Below are 24,708 nucleotides of genomic sequence, written 5' to 3' on the forward strand. Positions count from 1 at the left end.
CGCCCGATCCAAGGGAGGCAACCCCTGCTTCAGCACCTTTGCCGGTGACTGCCGCAGTTATTTCCCTTGCACCGGCACTGCTCCTCACCTACAGTGTGGATGCGTGCATGGTCCCACCAAGCTGTGCGGTGATGACCCCATCTGCCACACCGCCGCTTGCTACTGTTTCCCATCCACTAATGGCGTCTCAGCAAGCTGCTCAACCAAACAATCAGCAACTCATTGTTAACTTGCTGCAGCAGTTATGCACCACTCTGCTTCCCGGTGCCACACCTTGCGCCTGCACCGCCCCTCGCCCACAGAGCAGGTACGTGCACGACCCATTGAACTTCGGCAGTGCTGGATTATTCTGCCCCATTGCCTAACTCTGCTGTTACCCAGACTAATATCGGCACTTCCATGTCAGAGTGCCTCTTTATAACTCGATCCTGCCTCTCGGCAGTGCTTGGGCTGATCTTGTCTATCCCTTTATCCATCAACACACAACAGTTGAACGTCGGTCCTCTCGCAGGAGCTATTCGCGAGGTTGGACCGCCGTTCAGCTACAGGGGGATGCACATCCCACGGCAAGCCGACGGACTTGTCACCCCCTTATCCACGACGCCCATAACACTGGATTAAGGCGCTGTCATGCTGCATACCGACCGTCTCGCGTCTGATGGCGACCGATTCAGGTAGGGATGCCCACGGCACATAGGGACATTATAATTATTCCCCTTGCGGCTGTATTCACCTGTGTTGGTTACGGTGGCATCGAACCACGGACTCTCACACGCAGCATGCCACTCCACCCTCTACAGCGAGGACACGTCACACCAGGGGATATGGGCTCAAAAGACACCATCCTTTTCACTGATTATCGGCGCCAAGGGAGGCAACTCTGCATTCGTAACCTGGGCGGCTGACGCTGTAGTTACTTCTGCCGACACAGCACGTCACTCCTGCCCCCCATGCTGTCCACCAACGATGTTTCTTCGGTTTCTCATTGGGTCCTGATGCCCATTCATGGACTTGACACAACTTTGCACAGCAACTGCACCTTTCTTGCTGTTTCCCAGGCTATTGGCCACTGAACTTTGGGGTTCTTCATCCCCCCACACTTGCACACAGTCCTCTGCAGGCAACCATCCCTGTTACCATTCTCTTCTGGTTATACACAATAACAGGAAATAAATCACAATATTTCCCCTTCTATTCTTTTTGATTTATTATCAAAATCAACAACAACGACCAAACAAACCGCCCCCCCCCCCCCAAACAAAACAAAACAAAAACAAAAAAAAGACATATATATATATGTATATATATATATTTTTTTTTTAATATATATATATATATAATGATTAAAAAAAAGATAAAAAAATAATAAACATAAAATAAAATAATAATAATAATAATAATAAAAAATATTATATATATATATGATATCTTGCTACATTTATACACATTTCTATTTACACTTATAGATGTATACTTATCCCTCGGTATACACATGTGTGTGCGCTTACAGGATAGGTTCATACGACTTTCATATTAACATGTACAATTATATTTCTATCTCTGTTCATTGGCATCCATTCATTGAGATTCCCTACATAGCAATATAGGCACACTTGCATTTGCGTCATTCTGTTCACAATGCCCAGATCTCTCTGCGTCTACATACTAGGACATTATTCATATGTGTATGTACATCTCTTATATGTAGGTGCATACACAGATTCCTTTCCATTACTGATTATGCACACTTACCCATTTACTTGGGTATATCTGTGCACACTACACATATGCTTATACAGCTGCTTATTTCTCGTGACTCGATCTCTTGTCATTGGCATATTCCTGACATCATCACTTGAGTTGATGGAAGTTTATAATCCCTTTGCATATATATGTATTCATTTTCATAAATTCATCCCTACCTTGCTTTCGGAATACGACTGCACTCACAGACAAAACTGCCTCATTCACACCTGAATGTATGCTCCTTCACATATCAGTAGTGGCTGGTCCTTAGGGACCCACACACACTCCCTTCCCACCCACAGGACTAAGAATGCCCTCTCTTGGTGCAAGGAGGGACAAGGCAACCCAACTCATTTGCCTACAACAATCACCCACAGGGCTAGAGATGCTCTAACCTGGTACAAGGAGGGATGAGGCAACCCAACTCATTTGCCTACAACAATCACCCACAGGGCTAGAGATGCTCTAACCTGGTACAAGGAGGGATGAGGCAGTCCAACTGAGAGGTGCCACTCTGGACACACATGCCCTTCATTCCTTCCAAGTTTGTAAGGCACCCCTTCTTCCCCCCCTTGCTTACAACAACCCTTGGTTTGCACCACTGTGGTTGTGACAACAGTTCCACACGGGCCCTACATCCTAGCCAGCCCTCCCATGAAGGGGTGTCTGTCTTTGCCTTCCATGTTTTAGCGGGCCCAAAAACTGCCCACTGGGCAGGAGACACTCACCTTTACCCTTTCACCGCCAGTCTGTTTAGAGTGCAAATTAACCTTGTGCAGGAACCACAGAAAAGATGGTGTCTAAGAATAGCTGGGGATTCCTCTGTGATGTGTAGAAAAAAAATGGCCAATCCTACCACTGAAGATTAAGAGCATTAGGTTAATGCACAAAAGGCCCATCATCTGGTTGCATTTCAGTGACATGGGTGCTTTACCTAGTTGGTGCCGAAATGCGACCATGGTGGTGAAAGGGTTAAGTCCATCTCTTCCACTCCTCTCTAGTAGCAGAAGGCCTGGGTCATAATTGTTTTCCTCTACACCCGGGAGAAAGGCATATTGACGAGGACGGATGCGTCTCACAAAGCACAACAAACCGTTCATTAGCCACAGGGGCGTACCTTTCTGCCCACTCATACCAGCACGGCAGATGCCGCTTTCAAGCACATTAGTTCGCCCCATCACCTTGCTTGAACAGAGATCCAGCATCGACGTCTCAAACAATTGGCGTTTGAAAGCACTTTCTGTACTTGGTCTTCCCTGCCCGATCCTTTCAGCCTCAACACACAACCACTGCTGTGGTTACCGATGGGCATTCCTTCTCAACCACTGTCTTTCCATTGAGACACTTCCAGGGGTTTCTAGCCTAGGCAGGCTATCCCATCATGGAGCCCCAGCCTTCAGTCAAGGGCCTGTCAGAGGATGACTTTGTTGTCACTTCAGAAGCAAGCACCATGTCTTTCAGACACACGGTTGCACCACAAGACCCCGTCAACTCCTTCCAGCTTCCTTACATTTCAAAATAACCTGCATGGTGGACACCTTCATCCCTCAAGCACACAGCAGCTGTTTCCTGATTTACCCATGCTGATTGGTGTCCTCCTCGGAACAGTACATGATAATCAGTTGTGTACGACAATGACCATCAGAACAGCAGAGGAGGCAACTGCTGTCCCGACTAATCGGGCTGGAATTCGATTATACAATTTATAGTAGAGAGTGTTTTGCCCAAGTTGCATCCCCAGTCCCTCGATCAAGAGGGCCTTAGGACTCACCATTGGGACGGATCCCAAAAGCTAGTTAGGCCCAAGGCTACAGCACTAAGTCCCAGTGCAATTTGACTTCTAGTCTGAGAGACATAGTCCTTCATGAAAGACTAAGCTGCAAATGATTTCCCTTTGCAATTAAGAAACCACTGATAATACAGCTCTCACTTTGCTGTTGGCCATACTGAAAACGTATGTCAGATCAGTGATTTGATGTAAATGGCCAGTACAACACATCTAGAGCCACTTACCTCCCTGCCCCCGCCCCGCTCCATCCCAGACTCAGTGCGCACCACACACAGCCAGAGGCCTGTCATAGATCTGGTCCCCATTCTCACTAAAGAACCTTCAGCGAAAATTTTCCCCATGGAAACCCTCTTCCATTAGGAATTCCACCACAGAATGAGACTCAGTGATCTGCGGGCACATGAAGTGCACTTCCATAGCCTGATCCAACCCAGCCATTGACTGCCGACAACTTTCTGCAGGTTGCTCCAACATTCCACACTCAGGTAGAGAAGCCACCAAGCCTTCCGTATGCCCCTTCGTGATGGTACCTACCTGGGCAATTACACAGCCCTGTCCCAGAGACACCAGGGACCTCAAGTCTCTTGTTGGCAAATGTCTGCCATTCTATGCATAGGCAACATGCCAGTGCTGTTGGCAGCGACAGAAAAGTGGCGGGAGGGGGGTCGGGGGGGGGGGGGGGGGGCGCCTATCGCTTGTCAGCTCGCATGGAGGAGCTCTACAGATCTGGCTGTCACGCCTAAGGCAAGCCCAACATGGTGGCCTACCTCTGTCTCGTGCCACAGTTTCCTTCAAACACATATATCACTTCCACTATCGGCCCACATCCATGTGGAATCATCAGATCAAACCACATGTGCACCTCCTTGAATTGACACTCAACCATGCTCAAATAAGACAACCCTGTAGGGTACGTGTTTCCTTCCCTTCCTTTGATTCGAAGGGCTCTCAGTAAAGTGTGGATTCAACACACCGACCTGATTTTCTTGTCGTTACATTTATCAGCACAGCTGTGGTCCACAGACCTCTCCCACAATACAGCTGCGGACCTCTGTCTTCTTTGCCCGCACCAATATCCTTAGGTGACACAGTACACTCTACCTTCATCAAATTCTACTTGAGGAACGTCTGTCGCTTTAGGGATGATGGCTCAAGAGGCGTTGCCTCTGCGGTGGTCACACAATAGGCCATCGCAGCGCACTGGTGATAGAACAGACTAGCCTTCCACCTTGTCGTGCCATTCTGCACTAGTGGGTCACGGTTAAGTATGTGTAATTAAAAGGACATTTTCTGTCTAAAATTACGTTTAAGTAACATACTTACCGTGACCCATATTTAGACCCTCCCGTTCTTCCCCACTTTCTGTTCTCCCTGCACACTGCGCTGGTTGCGGTGATTTGCCGTAAAAAGAGGGCGCTAGTCAGGGGGGGGAAGGGGAGGTTACCTACTTCCGGGAGGTTATTGGCCATAGCTACTTTTGTTTTCTCCGCATAGGCGGATAGTAGTTTGCATAGGGCAGGAATGTCAGACCTCTGCCAAAGTCTGCACTAGTGGGTCATGGTAAGTATATTATTTAAACATAATTTTAGATAGAAATTTCTGTTTTGGTGAGTTGAAGAGCAGCTAAGAATAGACGAGAATGTGACACTCCCGGGATCTTTAAAATCCTCAAATAAGCTGCATCATTGTATAAGCCACAGAGGTTGAAGCTGAAGTAAAAAGTTGCAGCTTATAGACTGAACTTTACGATATTCATTTCTTCAGTCATTGCTGCTGTGTGCACACATGTCATATGATTGGTATATGGACAGGCAGAGAACTTCAATTTGTATAGGAAGTGCCTGGGTTTTTTGCTTCATACCTTTTATTTCCTATGTGCTAGCTGAATCAGTAGTATAAGCAGCATTGACTTGAAATTGTGCCCCTTAAGTGGAGTGTGACTTCTCTAGTTGTTTAACCCTGAAATTGTGTCCCTTAAGTGGAGTGTGTGACTTCTCTAGTTGTTTAACCCTGAAATTGTGTCCCTTAAGTGGAGTGTGTTACTTCTCTAGTTGTTTAACCCTGAAATTGTGTCCCTTAAGTGGAGTGTGTGACTTCTCTAGTTGTTTAACCCTGAAATTGTGTCCCTTAAGTGGAGTGTGACTTCTCTAGTTGTTTAACCCTGAAATTGTGTCCCTTAAGTGGAGTGTGACTTCTCTAGTTGTTTAACCCTGAAATTGTGTCCCTTAAGTGGAGTGTGTTACTTCTCTAGTTGTTTAACCCTGAAATTCTGTCCCTTAAGTGGAGTGTGTTACTTCTCTAGTTGTTTAACCCATTCAACACTGGGGAGTTTACAGCCTGTACAGGCTTCCATGCCTTGTTTATGCAGAACCCCCCCCCCCCCCCCCCCCCAAGAAAATATTCTATTTTTCCTCCAAAATTCATGTGGACACATCCAAAAATGTTGTTGAAGTCTGGTCCCTTTCTCTGCACAGTGCAGTTAATGCAATGCTATGCAATGCAATGCAATGCAATGCGATACAATGCAGTGCAGTACAACACAACACAACGCAACAATAACACTTCTTTCTTTGTTCATGTTGGCTGTGACTCACACGTACACTTGTATATACAAGTGGGCTTTTACATGAATGACCATTCTTACCCGTACATGTAGGCAGTCATACTCCATTTGAGGAGCAACAACAACAACACAACCACAACACAACACAACACTACACAACATCACAACACAACCACAACACAACACAACACTACACAACATCACAACACAACAACAACACAACACTACACAACATCACAACACAACACAACACAACAACAACAACACAACACAACATCACAACAACAACACAACACAACACTACACAACATCACAACACAACAAAAACACAACACTACACAACATCACACAACACTACACAACATCACAACACTACACAACATCACAACACAACACAACACAACACTACACAACATCACATCACAACAACAACACAACACTACACAACATCACATCACAACAACAACACAACACTACACAACATCACAACACAACAACAACACAACACTACACAACATCACATCACAACAACAACACAACACTACACAACATCACATCACAACAACAACACAACACTACACAACATCACATCACAACAACAACACAACACTACACAACAACAACACAACACAACACAACACTACACAACATCACATCACAACAACAACACAACACTACACAACATCACATCACAACAACAACACAACACTACACAACAACAACACAACACAACACAACACTACACAACATCACATCACAACACAACAACAGACGCAACACAAGACGTGATTGGTGGATGTGTGTGAGTGTACCAATGTGTGTGACTGTGTCCCACAGAGATGAAGGGGTGGCTGTACAAGAACGGTCCTATCTCCATCGGCATCAACGCTTTTGCCATGCAGGTCAGTCATTCCTCACAGGGACTCCGCCTGCCTTCCCACCTTCTGTCTTGGTTTTTACCTGTGTGGATGTGACTGTGTGTCAGTATCATATCATCACATAGTGTGTATCATTGTGTGTGTGTGTGTGTGTGTGTGTGTGTGTGTGTGTGTGTGTGAATCCCAGCCACCCTGTGTTTGGTTTTTACCTGTGTGTATGTCACTATCCCTGTCAGGTCAGGTCATTAGATCTGCTACTGGTAACCTGTAATCCAGTACAACCTGTTCAGGGTCGGGTTGCCGGCGACTAAACCGGCACTCCCACCGCTCCCTTCCGGGACTGGTGAGGCGGGTGGCTAGACACCCTTATGTAGATCCATAAAAGGGCGTTGGCTCAGGAGAGCCACCGACGGCCATCTAGCTCCACTGTGCTGTGTGCATGCCACACGCAGTTGGCCCCCGGGGTGTGTCTACCCATGCATGCGAAGTCTGGATCCGGCAGAATCTGCGGAAGAAACCTATCGGTTCAACGGAGAGGAAGGCGGTTACAGCAACGCACTGTGGAGTGCAGAGAGCAAGATGAGACACCGAAAGGATATCTTGGTCATCCACTGCATCCGTGCTCATCCTCCAGTCGTCTCGACTTAGTCTTGCCACTGGAAATTGGTGGACCCGGACGAGAGAGTGAGGTTGATGTTGCGCAACTCCTCTTCACTTTAAACAAACTCATCGCGCAAGTCATCAGTCATCTAAAATGACCTTTCATCCTTCATCATTTCATCACCCCCAAGTCCTGTGGCGACAGGCAAGCGACGAAACGACAGGTGTGGGTACACTGGCAGTCGCAGTCGCAGACCTGCACGCAGGCGGCTCAGGCCATAGGGTCGTTCTTCGTCGACAGGAGCAGCGATGGAGCTCGGCAGCCGTCTGAGCGTCTGAGCAGCCCTCTTTAGGAATGCATTGCTCACCTCCCTGGCATGAGGAAGGGGCTAGAAAAGGTGCCCTAAAAATTGCCTGCTCCATATCACCCTGGCCAGCATACCGCGGCTGGCGGGGACCCTACATCAGCGGTCAAAACAACAAGAAAGAAAAGAAAAAAACAAGGATTGTTCCTCTCACCATTGGTGCTTGGAACATAAGGACTCTCCTGGACAGAGATAACGCGGACAGACCCCAAAGGAGAACGGCACTAGTTGCATCCGAACTCGCCAGATACAACATTGACATCGCAGCCTTGAGTGAGACTCGGCTTGCAAGTGAAGGCGAGCTCTGTGAACGGGGATCTGGTTACACCTTCTTCTGGAGTGGACGAGGAAGCGAAGAGCGACGTGAGGCTGGCGTTGGTTTTGCAGTAAAAACAGCAAACAGCACTTGTCAGCAAGCTAGCTGGAATCCCAAAGGGAGTCAACGATAGGCTTATGACCATGAAACTCCCACTGGCATCTGGCCAGAAGCACCTCACCATTGTCAGTGCCTACGCCCCAACCATGACCAACCCGGATGAAGTGAAGGCGAAGTTCTACGAGGACCTTCACTCTGTCATTGCTGCTATCCCTAAAGCAGACAAGCTCATCATTCTTGGGGACTTCAATGCTAGAGTTGGCTCTGACTACATCTCCTGGGATGGAGTGATTGGAAAGCACGGTGTGGGCCACTGCAACCCAAATGGATTGCTTTTGCTTCAGACCTGTGCAGAGCACGAACTGCTGATAACCAACACAGTTTTCTGCCTCCCTACCCGTAACAGGACGTCATGGATGCACCCTCGCTCAAAGCATTGGCATCTCATCGATTATGTCAACGTCAGGAAAAGGGATAGGCAAGATGTACGTGTAACAAAGACCATGTGCGGCGCCGAGTGTTGGACAGACCATCGCCTTGTACTCTCGAAGCTGAATATTCGAATCCAGCCCAAGAGACGCCCCCAAGGCCAGAAGGCTCCAAAACGGCTCAACATCGCTAAGCTGAAAAACATCACCATCAAACAGTCCTTTGTGGAGCTGCTGGAAGATCGTCTGGAATCCGCCTCTCTGGACAACCAGAATGTGGAGTCTGACTGGAGGACCCTGCGTGAGCTGATCTATAGTACAGCTTCAGAGACCCTGGGACCCATGTCCAGAAAGCACAAAGACTGGTTTGATGAAAACTGTGATGAAATCAAGCAGCTTCTGGATGAGAAACGCCGTCTGCATCAAGCCTACCTGAGCAACCCAAAGTCCACATCAAAAAAGGATGTGTACGATGCCATCCGCAGGACTGTTCAGCAAAAGTTACGCCAGATGCAGGATAAGTGGCTGAGTGACAAAGCTGATGAGATTCAGGGATATGCTGACAGGCACGATATGAAGAGGTTCTATGTGGAAGATCATGGCCAAGTACGGATGCCCTCGGAAATTTATTTCCTTGGTCAGCCAATTCCATGAAGGCATTTTGGTAGACTCAGCGCAAATGTCTGGAACAGAAGAGGCATTAGTCTTGAGACCAAGCTAAAGTTCTACAGAGCAGTAGTTCTCCCCACACTACTGTACGCCTGCGAAACTTGGACAGTGTACCAACGACATGCCAAGAAGCTGAACCACTTCCACACAGCATGCCTCAGGAAGCTACTGAACATCAAGTGGCAAGACAAGATCCCAGACACAGAGGTGCTCGCAAAAGCCACCCTTCCCAGCATCTTCACCATCCTGATGCAGTCCCAGCTTTGCGCATGCCAGACCATCGGCTGCCCAAAAGGCTTTTCTATGGTGAGCTGCAACAAGGGAAGAGATCACACGGAGGTCAGAAGAAGCGCTTCAGAGATACTCTGAAAGTCTCTCTGAAAGCGTTTGATATCAACCCTGACTCCTGGGAGGAATCTGCAGTGGACCGTGACAAATGGCGTGCTGCTGTGCACAAAGGCGCCAAGTTGTGCGAGGCCAACAGGACTGCTGCAGCTGTTCAGAAGAGGCAGGCCAGAAAGTCACGGGCAAACAAGCTCCCTGACAATGGTATGCCTGTCTTTGTCTGCCCCAACTGTCAGCGAACATTTCGTGCGCAGATTGGACTATTCAGCCATCTGCGCATTCACAGATAGATTCATGAGCATCCTCCCCCCCACCCCACCACCACCCTCCCCCCATCCCCCAGCTGGATGACAACGATGGTCATCATCGATCTCGATGGACACACCACCACCATGTCACTATGTGTCAGTATCATGTCATTACATAGTGTGTATCATTGTGTGTTTAAATCCCTGCCACACTGTGTTTGGTTATAACCTGTGTGTATGTCACTATGTGTCAGTATCATGTCATTACATAGTGTGTATCATTGTGTGTTTGAATCCCTGCCACACTGTGTTTGGTCATAACTGTGTGTATGTCACCATGTGTCAGTATCATGTCATTACATAGCGTGTATCATTGTGTGTTTGAATCCCTGCCACACTGTGTTTGGTCATAACTGTGTGTATGTCACCATGTGTCAGTATCATGTCATTACATAGTGTGTATCATTGTGTGTTTGAATCCCTGCCACACTGTCTTTGGTCATAACTGTGTGTATGTCACTATGTGTCAGTATCATGTCATTACATAGTGTGTATCAGTGTGTGTTTGAATCCCTGCCACACTGTCTTTGGTCATAACTGTGTGTATGTCACTATGTGTCAGTATCATGTCATTACATAGTGTGTATCAGTGTGTGTTTGAATCCCTGCCACACTGTCTTTGGTCATAACTGTGTGTATGTCACTATGTGTCAGTATCATGTCATTACATAGCGTGTATCATTGTGTGTTTGAATCCCTGCCACACTGTGTTTGGTCATAACTGTGTGTATGTCACTATGTGTCAGTATCATGTCATTACATAGTGTGTATCAGTGTGTGTGTGTATCCTTGCCACCCTGTCTTTGGTCATAACTGTGTGTATGTCACTATGTGTCAGTATCATGTCATTACATAGTGTGTATCAGTGTGTGTGTGTATCCTTGCCACCCTGTCTTTGGTTTTCCCCTGTGTGGATGTGTGAATATTATATTGTCACATAGTGTGTATCAGTGTGTGTGAATCTGTGTGTGTATGTGAATATTATATTGTTACATAGTGTGTATCAGTGTGTGTGAATCTGTGTGTGTATGTGAATATTATATTGTTACATAGTGTGTATCAGTGTGTGTGAATCTGTGTGTGTATGTGAATATTATATTGTCACATAGTGTGTATCAGTGTGTGTGAATCTGTGTGTGTGTGTGAATATTGTTACAAAGTTTGTATCAGTGTGTATGAATCTGTGTGTGTATGTGAATATTATATTGTTACATAGTGTGTATCAGTGCGTGTGAATCTGTGTGTGTATGTGAATATTATATTGTTACATAGTGTGTATCAGTGCGTGTGAATCTGTGTGTGTATGTGAATATTATATTGTTACATAGTGTGTATCAGTGTGTGTGAATCTGTGTGTGTATGTGAATATTATACTGTTACATAGTGTGTATCTGTGTGTGTGAATCTGTGTGTGTATGTGAATATTATATTGTTACATAATGTGTATCAGTGTGTGTGAATCTGTGTGTGTATGTGAATATTATATTGTCACATAGTGTGTATCAGTGTGTATGAATCTGTGTGTGTATGTGAATATTATATTGTTACATAATGTGTATCAGTGTGTGAATCTGTGTGTGTATGTGAATATTATATTGTCACATAGTGTGTATCAGTGTGTGTGAATCTGTGTGTGTATGTGAATATTATATTGTCACATAGTATGTATGAATCTGTGTGTGTATGTGAATATTATATTGTCACATAGTGTGTATCAGTGTGTATGAATTTGCACAGTCACCAGGATGGATAAAAGTGCTCAGTTTTGTGAATAAGTAAAAATTATTTTAAAAAAGATTAAGAAAATTAAAAAAGTCTCTATTGTGATTGTGGAAACATTTATCTACATAAGTTTTGGTGTCCTTCCCAGACATGCATTGCCATTATGATGAGTGCGTGGAAAGAAGTGAACATGTTAATGGACGATGTGTGACACGTGTGTTGGCTACAGTTCTACTTTGGTGGCATCTCTCACCCCTGGAAACTGTTCTGTAACCCTGACAGCCTGGACCACGGCGTGCTGATTGTGGGCTATGATGTCAGCAGTGAGTGTTACTCCCCCTCCTCTACTTCTCCTGTTTTACATCCCCTGCTGCCTTGCTCAGCTGTGAACTGTGTACATTTTCCCTGTGACGGGAAAAGAAATTCATTGACTATTCTTGGAAGTTTGGGGATGGAAACAAAATAACAGAATATATTAACTAACTATGAAATTGGCCGATCAATAAATAACAGTGTATAATGTCTGAATGCTATTGGGTCATTAGCTGTAGGATATTGGACTTAACGATAGATATTTTTAACTGATGAAGGGTTGATTTTTTTTTTTTTTTTTTTTTTTTTTTTTTTGAATACCATGTCGTTCTTTTTATTGCAATCACTATTTGCGAACAGGGAAACAAAGATTCGGAACACATCACATGTAAATAACATGCAACTTCTTCGGTCTCTACAAGAATGTTGCACTCTTCTTGGTAACTTTGCTTGCGATATTTTCAAACATAACCTTGAAAATATGAAAATCATCACCGCAGAAAGTTTGACATATAACACTGGCAACCAGTAACATTCAGTTTAGAGTCAGGGCGGGTATACCCCAGTCTCAGTCTTGTGCATAGATGGAAAACTGATGCATTCAAAACAAAACATATCATAGATATTGTATAATCATGTACTGAGCAACACACACACACACACACACACACACACACACACACACACACACACACACACACACACACACACACACGCACACACACACACACATGCGCGGGCAACAAACTCACAGACCGACTGTTCTCATAGTGAAACTGAAACTCATATGCGGGTAGCGAATATTATCAGTGTGCGTGGTTGCCCGGAGAGACTGACTGGCGTTATTGCTACATACTTTGGGTTGGAAACCATATGCACAGAAACTATAAACATACAGGAATATATGATACAGCTGAGAGAGAGAGAGAGAGAAGACAATTTTTTTTATTTTGAGGATAATAGATAAACACTGGTGTGCTTAAAAATATATTATTATTATTATTATTCTTATTAAAATTATTATTATTATTATTATTATTGTTGTTGTTGTTGTTGTTGTTTATTTTTTGTTCTTTGTTTTGATATTTCTGTTTATTGACATATACAGAAGAAAGACAAACAAACATACAAAAAGCAAATAAGTGAATAGAAAAAAGACACATAGCCATACAACGTGGACCCGTTCAAAAGGATCTGCACTAACAAATAAGTCAATAATTAAATTCATAAATAATCAATAACTCCGGGGTATACCCGCACATAATATGCTGGATTTTCAATTAGTTATCATCATTACTTTCAAAATAGAGTGCCATCCTAACTGTATCGCAGGAAATAACTGCTTATTCCGAACGCTCGGCATACAGGATTGCTGTCCATTCTTATAATTATTAATGAGACTCATGTTTCAAAGATACCGGTGTATGGGAACCATTTTCTCTGGAATTCGAGGTTATTCATTTGAAGATAATTCATATATTTTTCAACCTTGTACTGTTCACTTAATTCTTTCTGAAACATTTGTATATTTGGTTTTCTTTTGTTTAGACTGCACTTATATAGAACAAAACTTCCCAAGTAGAATAATTAAGTCAAATACTTCATTGGTTGCAACGATTCTGTTTGTACCAAATAGAATCAGATCAATGTCAAACAATAATCTGTTAATATGTGTACATTTTTGACTTAGAATATACTCTAGTTCTTCCCAAAAGGATCGAGCATAACGACAACTATATAGGTAGTGTTCATTTTTTTTTTTTTTTTTTTTTTTTTTTTTTGTGTGTGTTTTCCCGGACTTTCTTGGGTCGACCACCGTTTTATTTTGTACATAAATTTAATATGACAATTCAGAATAGATGGAAAAGAAAAAGAAAAAAAGAAGATTTTTTTTCATCTGAATACAGTCAACATTAACAATAACATATGGAAGTCATAACCAAGACCAATACCCAGCATTCCATAACTATATCATTGTAATCAATAGCAATTATGGAATGAATCACCCATACAAGAAAAAGCATACAACTTTTCATTTACTGAATCAAGGCATGTGGAAAAAATAAGTTAACATCATTTTATCATTTGTTATTGAGTTTCATTGTTGGAGACTGATGTCAGGAAAAAACTGACAGCCGCATCCAAATTTTGCACTTGCTTAACTGATGTTGAGTCACGTTACTGGAGAGAAAAAAAAAAAAAAAAAAAAAAAATGGACGTTAAAATTGTCATCCATCTCTCTTAAAAAAAAAAAAAACAAAAAAAAAAACCCAAACTATCTCTCTCTCTCTCTCCCTCCCCCCCTCCCTCTCTCCCCCTCTCTCTCTATTACACACAGACACAAAAATAAAAGTCTCAATCCTACACATCGAATGTTAGCCAAGACTCAAAGAAAATACAACATCAAGAATTAACAGAAATTAAATTCTATAGGGAAAATACAAGAAATTGAAAACAAAAAACTAAAGTGCAAAGACCGTTCACTACTACTACCACTGCTGAAGATGATGATAATAATAATAATGATGATGATGATGATGATGATAATAATAATAACATTACAGTGACATCCAATTCCAAACTACGAAACAAACTGTAGGCCGGCTATTTATAAACATAAAACTGTTTCAAAGCTTTTGTTGAACCTGTGTGTGGGATAATCAAAGAAAATCATCTTAAATATTATAATACATATACGTCAAAAGACATACAATAGGATCAACATTAATTAATGGAGAAAAAAAAAAAAAAAAAAAAAAAAAAGTCGACGCCCGGACAGGAGGCAGGTAACACCCACCGCCCCCCCACCCCCCCTCACCCCCTGAAACGACACACGGTGATTTTTTCTTCTGCCGGTCAAGGACTATCGCCACATCGTCCCCAGGACAACTCGTCGTATACCACATGAAAGGGTATATAACATACTTGACAGTACACAATGCGCATTGTCGACATTATTTATCATACTCATTCGGCCAGTCCGTGAGATAAACACAAATATTTAACAAGAATGATACAAATAAAGGATACAAAAGTGAATATGTGAGAGGTGTATGCGTTCAGTGTGCGTGTGTGCGCGTGTGCGTGTGTGTGTGTGTGTAATCTTTTTTTTTTTTTTTTTTTTTATCATTTACTAACATGGATTCAGTCAACTTCTGAGGCCTAGCTCTCTTTCTTTCTTTTTTCTTTCCCTTTTATAACTTTTTTTCATGAATCCTTAATTTCAGTAGTGTCAGTAGCACTTAATCATTGTTATGAGACATTATCATTACAAGAAATATGTTCTGAATTCAATGAGAAAAAAAAATCAAATCAGATGAACAACGCAGAAATGTTGCAGACTGGAGAGAATCTGCCACTGTATATGATGGCCCCTCTGAGGGATGCACTTTCCTTATTGCTGTCCACATGAAAATAATGATAAAATATGAGTTCGAGACATTCTCATTGCCAACAAGCAACATCTCACTGAGACTTCCAGACGGTGAAACCGATACCAATGTTCACGTATTGCAATACCTGACATATATGAAAGATAACGAAACGTATGTGATATTGATGAACTCTTCACACAGTGTGTGCGTGTGAATCAGTATGTATGTACACATATATATACACACACACATATACACAAATTTAAATATATATACACACACACATATATACACACATATACATATATATATATACACATATATATACACACACACATACATATACAATACACACACACATATATAAATATATGTGCGTGCGTGTGTGCGTGCGCGCGCGCGTGCGTGCGCGTGTGTGTGTGCGTGCGTGTGTGCGCGCGCGCGTGTGTGTTTACACGCTCTAGGTTGGGGGTAAAGTTTCCTTGGCAAATATGTAAATACATGTACATGTGTATTGCTGTAAAGCGTTATTTACGTTCTTTGTATTTTTTATTTGTATTACATTTCACCATCATCAGTATTACTTCAGCCCGATATATTTCTTAATTTCAATTCCTTCTCGAAAATATATTGTAAGGGTAAAGCTGAATTTGTTTTTTTGAAAATACTTATAGACATTTTGCCAATTAAGATAAGTAGATTGATATAGTGATAATTTCCCTTAATGTGCGGATCATTTTTTACTCCAAATAATATATCTATATTTGATAGTTTTAACTTGACATTAACTGAGTAATGAATTGTCTCTTCAATAAAACTCCAAAGATTATATACAACTGGGCATTCACAGAAAAAGTGTTCGATATAATCTACTTTGTCACAACAGTAAGCGCACTTGTTGTTTTCTTTAATTTTCATTTTATTTAGAATTATATTTGTTGGGTAAATATTATGAAGAATTTTCCAGTGTAAAACTCTTAATCTGGTTTCCTTTGAGACTTCCTTTGCTCTTACCCAAGCTGATGTATCTAATTCAAAATTAAATTTTCTGTGCCAAAAATAAAAAGCTGATGGGGTGTCTGGTTCCTTATTAGTCGCTAACAGTTTCTTGATTTGTTTTGGTTTCGTGTTAAATCAGTTTACATCACTTGTCTGTTCGTCTGTCTGCCGTTTTCCTGTCTGTATCCACTGAATCCAGGAGTTAGGGATGGAATTAATTAGAACATTGTACTGTAGCATTATACTCGCTCTATTTTGACCAGTTATACCGCCGACTTCATTCAGTGATAAGTCTGTTCTCTGTGTGATGCAGCATGTGTTGGATTTGAATAATCCCCTTTTTTTGCCAGTGTTGGAAGAAGAGTGGAGTACTTTTATGTGTTATTAATGAATTATTAAACAATAGCTGGTTTTGGAAAGTAGTTTGCGTAACTTCTTCTAGTTTCGTGATATTCTTGTAAAGTAAGTAAATTTTGATCACGTCTTTCCAGAATTCATTATCTATTCTATCTAAGCCCTTTATTTTTTCTGTTTTACAGTTAATCTGAAAAAGATTGTCGTATGGTGCGAGTTTTCCAATATGCCATTTCGGTATCAGACTCCAGCAGTGATGTTCTTTGGCATCAAATAACTTACCTGCCCACTGTAGCTGCAAATGTTCTTGTAAATTAATCATATTGGTCATATCAAGGCCTCCTTCTCCATATCCAGACTCCATTACTTTTCTTTTTACTTTTTCAAATGCCTTTCTGTTGCTATGTTTTTTTTGCCAAAGAAATTTATATAGATACGTATTTATTTTACATAAGACTGTGCGTGGTAGACCAATAGACTGCATGCCGTAAACAAATTGACTAATTAAGAATGTTTTTATTACAATAACTTTACCTTGTATACTGAGATCTCTTTTACTCCAATCTCTTATTAAGTGTTTCAAATTTTCCATTCTACTTAACCAGTTTTCTTCAATGTTTTTTGCCATGTTATCTGATTCGAAATATATTCCTAAAATTTTTACTTTATTTACTACTGATATTGGAATGTCTTCATCTTCATTTTTTTTACCTATCTTTAAGGCTTTCGTTTTTTGTATATTCAACTTTAGTCCCGAAAATGTTTCAAACATTCTAAATATTTCCAAGGCTTTAATGATATCCTCTTTGTCATGTAGGAATAATGTTGTATCATCAGCCATTTGCTTTATTTTTGAATAAATCGCGTCTCTCTCAGCAGAAGTTGGTTGTTTAATGCCTACTATTGTACTATTTCTAATCCTAATGGCTAACACTTCTACGGCTAAAACAAAAGCTAAGGGGGAGAAAGGGCAACCTTGTCTAATTCCGCAAGAAAGACTGAAAGGTTCAGATATCCATCCACCGTGGTTAACAGAACTTGAGATATCATTATTCAAAACATAAACCCATCTCTGAAAATCAGTACCAAAACCAAACACTTGAAATACATTGTGCATAAACGTTTTAGAGACAGAGTCGAAAGCTTTAGAAAAGTCAACTGCAAGTAAGTACCCAGCTTTATTGGTTGTGTTTAAATAATTAATCGTGTCATCTATTGATCTTATAACTGTGGCGATATTCCTGCCTCTAATGTATCCTACCTGATCCTCGTTTACTAGCTTATATATTACATTATTGAGCCTCTCTGCTAAAACTTTTGCTAATATCTTATAGTCGGTGTTAGTAAGTGTTATTGGTCTCCAGTTGTTGAGTTTGTCCCTATCTAAGTCTTTACCTTTGTGTAACAGGGTAATTATTCCTTGCTTTTGTGTGAATGATAGTTCTCCTTTGTGAAATGACTCGATGAAAGAGTCTGTAACAATATGAGCTAATTTAATCCAAAAAAACTTAAGAAATTCGACCGTAATTCCGTCACTTCCAGGTGCAGAACCATTCTTCAATTTTTTCAGTGCATTTGTTGTTTCTTCTACTGATACCATACCTTCACACAGATTAGCGTCATTTTCATCGAAGCGTGGAAATGTTTCGTCTTCTATAAATGTGTTAGCTGCTTCAATGACATTTTCTACTGTAATGCTTTGATTGTAAAGATGTTTGTAGAAAGAGACCTGTTCGTGTAAAATGTCATTCTTGTTAGTTATTACTTCTCCTGTATCTTTGTGTAATCGAGTTATAATTTTTCTTTTCCCCCTGGATTTTTCTAGACTAAAAAAATATTTTGTGTTGCGCTCACCCTCCTCAATCCACTTTACTCTTGACCTAATCTGAGCTCCTTTTGCCTTATCTATCTGTAAGATTTCTAATTTTTGCTTTAGTTGTAATAGACTTGCATTTGCTTCTGTATTATCTGGATTCTTACTTAATATTTCTTCTTTTTCTTTTATTTGTTTTTGTATATTTTGAAATTCATTGCGTTTTTTACACGAAAGTTGTTTTCCAAATTCACTACAGAAATTTCTGATGTCTACTTTGCACAGTTCCCATCTACTAATGCTAGATGAATATTCGTTACTATATTTATCTAAAGATGTCTCAAGAAGGCTATTCATTTTTTCTACAAAATCTTTGTTTTTCAGGAAGTTATTATTAAACTTCCAGTATCCGGGACCTCGTGTAAAATCGCTATCGTTAAAATTCTATTTCTATCGCCTTGTGATCAGAACCAGGAACATACTGGAGTTCGCAGGAGACACAGAAGTGCATCATGCTTTCTGAGGCAAGGCAATAATCCAGTCGTCTGGCAATGTATGGGTTTGTTCTGCTCCAACTATGATCTTTTTCGGTATGATGGAAAATTCTCCATGAATCTATTAACTCTAAAGATTTAATTATTTCATTAAACTTGTTCACCTCAGCTTGACGATGAGTTTGGCCTGAAATGATATCTAAGTCATTGCTAAGCACACAATTAAAATCTCCCAAGAGCAGAAGGTTCTTATCACTAAATCCACTTAATTGTTCCTGTAGATCATCAAAGAAGGCTAGCTTATCCCTGGAGTTGTTAGGTGCGTATGTGTTAACTAAAATAAAGTCATACTTATCATTTGTTACTGATATGGCTAAGATTCTATTTTGTGCCAGTTTCAAATTAACTTCACCATTGAAATGTTTGGATACCAGTATAACTTCTCCCTTGCTCCTGTTTGTTCCTTCGTTATAGAATAATTTTCCCCCCCATTGCTTTTCCCAAATTGGTGCATCAGTTTTAGTGAAGTGAGCTTCTTGAATACAAATGATATCATAACGTTTGTTTTTCAGATAATTGAATATGGAAGTCCTTTTAAGTTTATTTTTCAATCCCCTAACATTTATCGAACTAATTCTTATCTTATCCATCTAAGCAGATTATATCATTTCATTGTATCTCATGTACAATAACATTCGTGGAAACACAAATATTCATTCATCGCATTCATAAATCGTAGTCCATCAATCGAAGCCGGGTCGTCAAGGATCTGGCGGACTCAGGCAATGACTTGGGTTGTCAGTCACATACCTTTGTCACATACATTGTTTTGTTTTTTGTTACTGACTTGTTTGAAAGTTTTGGAATAAACTCTTTTCTGTGTTGTTTGAAAGTTTAATATATGCACATTTGTTTTTTTCTGTCAGCATAAGCATACAATATTCCTGGTACATTTTGTTTTGAAGGAGTCAGTTTTCAGTCTGTCCATGAGAGACTGTATTTGCACACCAACATTGAACAGACTTTTTAATGCATTAATGGGGTGTGTGTGTGTGTGTGTGTGTGTGTGTGTGTGTGTGTGTGTGTGTGTGCAGGCAGCGGGGAGCCCTACTGGATCGTGAAGAACAGCTGGGGTCCTGACTGGGGAGAGGAGGTGTGTGTGTGTGTTGTGTTTGTGTGTGTGTGTGTGTTGTGTTTGTGTGTGTGTGTTGTGTGTGTGTTGTGTGTGTGTGTGTTGTGTTTGTGTGTGTGTGTTGTGTGTGTGTGTGTGTTGTGTGTGTGTGTGTGTTGTGTTTGTGTGTGTGTGTTGTGTTTGTGTGTGTGTGTGTGTGTTGTGTTTGTGTGTGTGTGTTGTGTGTGTGTGTGTGTGTTGTGTTTGTGTGTGTGTGTTGGGTGTGTGTGTGTTGTGTGTGTGTGTGTGTTGTGTTTGTGTGTTGTGTTTGTGTGTGTGTGTTGTGTTTGTGTGTGTTGTGTTTGTGTGTGTGTTGTGTTTGTGTGTGTGTGTGTTGTGTGTGTGTGTTGTGTTTGTGTGTGTGTGTGTGTTGTGTTTGTGTGTGTGTTGTGTTTGTGTGTGTGTGTGTGTTGTGTTTGTGTGTGTGTTGTGTTTGTGTGTGTGTTGTGTTTGTGTGTGTGTGTGTGTTGTGTTTGTGTGTGTGTTGTGTTTGTATGTGTGTGTTGTGCGTGTGTGTTGTGTTTGTGTGTGTGTTGTGTTTGTGTGTGTGTGTTGTGTTTGTGTGTGTGTTGTGTTTGTGTGTGTGTTGTGTGTGTTTGTGCATGTGTGTTGTGTTTGTGTGTGTGTTGTGTTTGTGTGTGTGTTGTGTGTGTTTGTGCGTGTGTGTTGTGTGTGTGTTGTGTTTGTGTGTTGTGTTTGTGTGTGTGTGTTGTGTTTGTGTGTGTGTGTGTTGTGTTGGTGTGTGTGTTGTGTGTGTGTTGTGTTTGTGCGTGTGTGTTGTGTTTGTGTGTGTGTTGTGTGTGTGTGTTGTGTTTGTGTGTGTGTTGTGTTTGTGTGTGTGTTGTGTGTGTTTGTGCGTGTGTGTTGTGTTTGTGTGTGTGTTGTGTTTGTGTGTGTTTGTGCGTGTGTGTGTGTTTGAGAGAGAGAGTGGGCGACAGACTGAACGAGTGTTAGAACAGGTTTGATAAATGCTATTAAATGTGTGTTGGAAAGTTATAGATTGTTTACATATCTCTGATACAAGGTGATCAAAAAACAGGTTTGATAAATGCTATTAAATGTGTGTTGGAAAGTTATAGATTGTTTACATATCTCTGATACAAGGTGATAAAAAAACAGGTTTGATAAATGCTATTAAATGTGTGTTGGAAAGTTATAGATTGTTTACATATCTCTGATACAAGGTGATATTCTGGTGTATGTGTATGTGTGTATTACCAATCTATGTACTGGTGTCTAAGTATGCGTGTGTGTTTGTGCTATGGCATCATATAATGGTGTATGTCTGGGTTTTATTACATGGCTGTGTACTGGTGTAGCTGCATGTTCAGAGGCGACACATTGGTGTCTCTGTGTTACAAGGCTGTATACATACAAGTGTGTGTGTGTGTGTCACAAGGTTGTATACAGGTGTGTGTTCCAAGGCTGTCTGTATACAGTTTTGTATGTTTACAAGGCTGTATACATGTGTATACATCTCGACTGTTGGCCGCCGTTCTTTCTCTGTCTCTGGACCTAGCAATTGGAATGAACTTCCTCTTTCGCTTCGTCAAGTCTCCACACTCAGCTCTTAAGTCTGGCCTAAAAACCCACCTCTTCCCAAAATAGCCCCCCTTCCCTGCCTCATCCTTGTCTTCAGTTTCTCCAGTTTTAGATTTATGTGTGTGTGAGAATGACTGGTGCGAAAGCGCTTAGATTCGTCAATATACAAGATTCAGCGCTATATAAATACCATTATTATTTTTATTATGTGTGTAGGGGGTTTCTGTGTTTTACAATAACAATAGTTGGCCCCCGGGGTGTGTCTACCCATGCATGCGAAGTCTGGATCCGGCAGAATCTGCGGAAGAAACCTATCGGTTCAACGGAGAGGAAGGCGGTTACAGCAACGCACTGTGGAGTGCAGAGAGCAAGATGAGACACCGAAAGGATATCTTGGTCATCCACTGCATCCGTGCTCATCCTCCAGTTCCTCTCACCATTGGTGCTTGGAACATAAGGACTCTCCTGGACAGACGCGGACAGACCCCAAAGGAGAACGGCACTAGTTGCATCCGAACTCGCCAGATACAACATTGACATCGCAGCCTTGAGTGAGACTCGGCTTGCAGGCGAAGGCGAGCTCTGTGAACAGGGATCTGGTTACACCTTCTTCTGGAGTGGACGATGAAGCGAAGAGCGACGTGAGGCTGGCGTTGGTTTTGCAGTAAAAACAGCACTTGTCAGCAAGCTAGCTGGAATCCCAAAGGGAGTCAACGATAGGCTTATGACCATGAAACTCCCACTGGCATCTGGCCAGAAGCACCTCACCATTGTCAGTGCCTATGCCCCAACCATGACCAACCCGGATGAAGTGAAGGCGAAGTTCTACGAGGACCTTCACTCTGTCATTGCTGCTATCCCTAAAGCAGACAAGCTCATCATCTTTGGGGACTTCAGTGCTAGAGTTGGCTCTGACTACATCTCCTGGGATGGAGTGATTGGAAAGCACGGTGTGGGCCACTGCAACCCAAATGGATTGCTTTTGCTTCAGACCTGTGCAGAGCACGAACTGCTGATAACCAACACAGTTTTCTGCCTCCCTACCCGTAACAGGACGTCATGGATGCACCCTCGCTAAGAGCATTGGCATCTCATCGATTATGTCATCGTCAGGAAAAGGGATAGGCAAGATGTACGTGTAACAAAGACCATGTGCGGCGCCAAGTGTTGGACAGACCATCGCCTTGTAGTCTCAAAGCTGAATATTCGAATCCAGCCCAAGAGACGCCCCCAAGGCCAGAAGGCTCCAAAACGGCTCAACATCACAAAGCTGAAAAACATCACCATCAAACAGTCCTTTGTGGAGCTGCTGGAAGATCGTCTGGAATCCGCCTCTCTGGACAACCAGAATGTGGAGTCTGACTGGAGGACCCTGCGTGAGCTGATCTATAGTACAGCTTCAGAGACCCTGGGACCCATGTCCAGAAAGCACAAAGACTGGTTTGATGAAAACTGTGATGAAATCAAGCAGCTTCTGGATGAGAAACGCCGTCTGCATCAAGCCTACCTGAGCAACCCAAAGTCCACATCAAAAAAGGATGTGTACGATGCCATCCGCAGGACTGTTCAGCAAAAGTTACGCCAGATGCAGGATAAGTGGCTGAGTGACAAAGCTGATGAGATCCAGGGATATGCTGACAGGCACGATATGAAGAGGTTCTATGATGCCTTAAAAGAAGTCTACGGCCCCACATCCTCAGGATCATCCCCCCTCCTCAGTGCAGATGGGAATACCTTGATCACCGAGAAGGAGAAAATTCTCAAACGCTGGGCTGAGCACTTCAACAGTGTCTTAAATCGCCCTTCCTCCATAAATGATGAAGCCATAGACCGTCTCCCACAAGTCCCCATCAGCGAAGCACTGGACGATCCGCCAACACCTCTTGAGACCCAGAAAGCAATCCGTCTGCTATCCAGTGGCAAAGCACCTGGCTCAGACTCCATACCAGCAGAGGTCTACAAGGATGGAGGCACTGTGCTGACTGAGAAGCTCCATCAGCTGTACTCACTCATGTGGAAAGAAGAGACGATCCCCCAGGATTTCAAAGATGCATCTATCATTCACTTGTACAAGCGAAAGGGGAACTGGCAAGCCTGTGATAACCATCGGGGCATTTCCTTGCTCTCCATCGCAGGCAAGATACTTGCCAGGATCCTACTAAACCGCCTCACAGCACACCTTGACCAAGGTCATTTGCCTGAGAGCCAATGTGGATTCCGGAAAGAACGCGGAACCACCGACATGGTGTTTGCTGCAAGGCAGCTGCAAGAGAAATGTCTGGAGCAAAATACTGATCCGTTCTCCACCTATGTCGACCTCACTAAGGCCTTCGACACCGTAAGTAGAGAGGGACTGTGGAAGATCATGGCCAAGTACGGATGCCCTCAGAAATTTATTTCCTTGGTCAGCCAATTCCATGAAGGCATGCAGGCTCGAGTCCAGGACAATGGTGAAACATCTGCTCCTTTTGCTGTCACAAATGGTGTCAAGCAAGGCTGTGTCCTGGCTCCAACGCTGTTCAGCCTCATGTTCTCTGCAATGCTTACTGATGCCTTCAGAGGTCGCGATGTTGGAATTGGCCTAAAGGACCGAACAGATGGCAAGCTGTTTAACCTCAGAAGGCTTCAAGCAAAAACGAAGGTCATGACAGACATCATCAGAGACTTTTTGTTTGCTGATGATTGTGCCCTCAACGCTGGATCTGAAGCTGACATGCAACTCAGCGTCGACAAGTTTGCCACTGCCAGCAGGAACTTCGGCCTTATCATCAGCACGAGGAAAACTGAAGTTCTCCATCAGCCAGCCCCAGGGAAACCCTACGTTGAGCCCAACATCACAGTCAACGGTCAGAGACTCAGT

At 42.4% G+C, this 24,708-nt stretch overlaps 1 protein-coding gene across 1 annotated transcript in view; it reads left to right on the forward strand.

Moving 5' to 3' along the window:
* LOC143296354 (cathepsin L-like) overlaps positions 1–24,708 on the forward strand; it is a 64,702-nt gene that overhangs the window by 38,753 nt on the left and 1,241 nt on the right. Inside the window, 3 exon segments of the mRNA XM_076608232.1 lie at positions 6,936–7,000; positions 12,019–12,112; positions 20,230–20,288. Coding sequence (XP_076464347.1) covers positions 6,936–7,000; positions 12,019–12,112; positions 20,230–20,288 — 218 coding nt within the window.

The sequence above is a fragment of the Babylonia areolata genome, chromosome 21 (genome assembly GCF_041734735.1).
Source record: "Babylonia areolata isolate BAREFJ2019XMU chromosome 21, ASM4173473v1, whole genome shotgun sequence".
Taxonomy (NCBI): domain Eukaryota; kingdom Metazoa; phylum Mollusca; class Gastropoda; order Neogastropoda; family Buccinidae; genus Babylonia; species Babylonia areolata.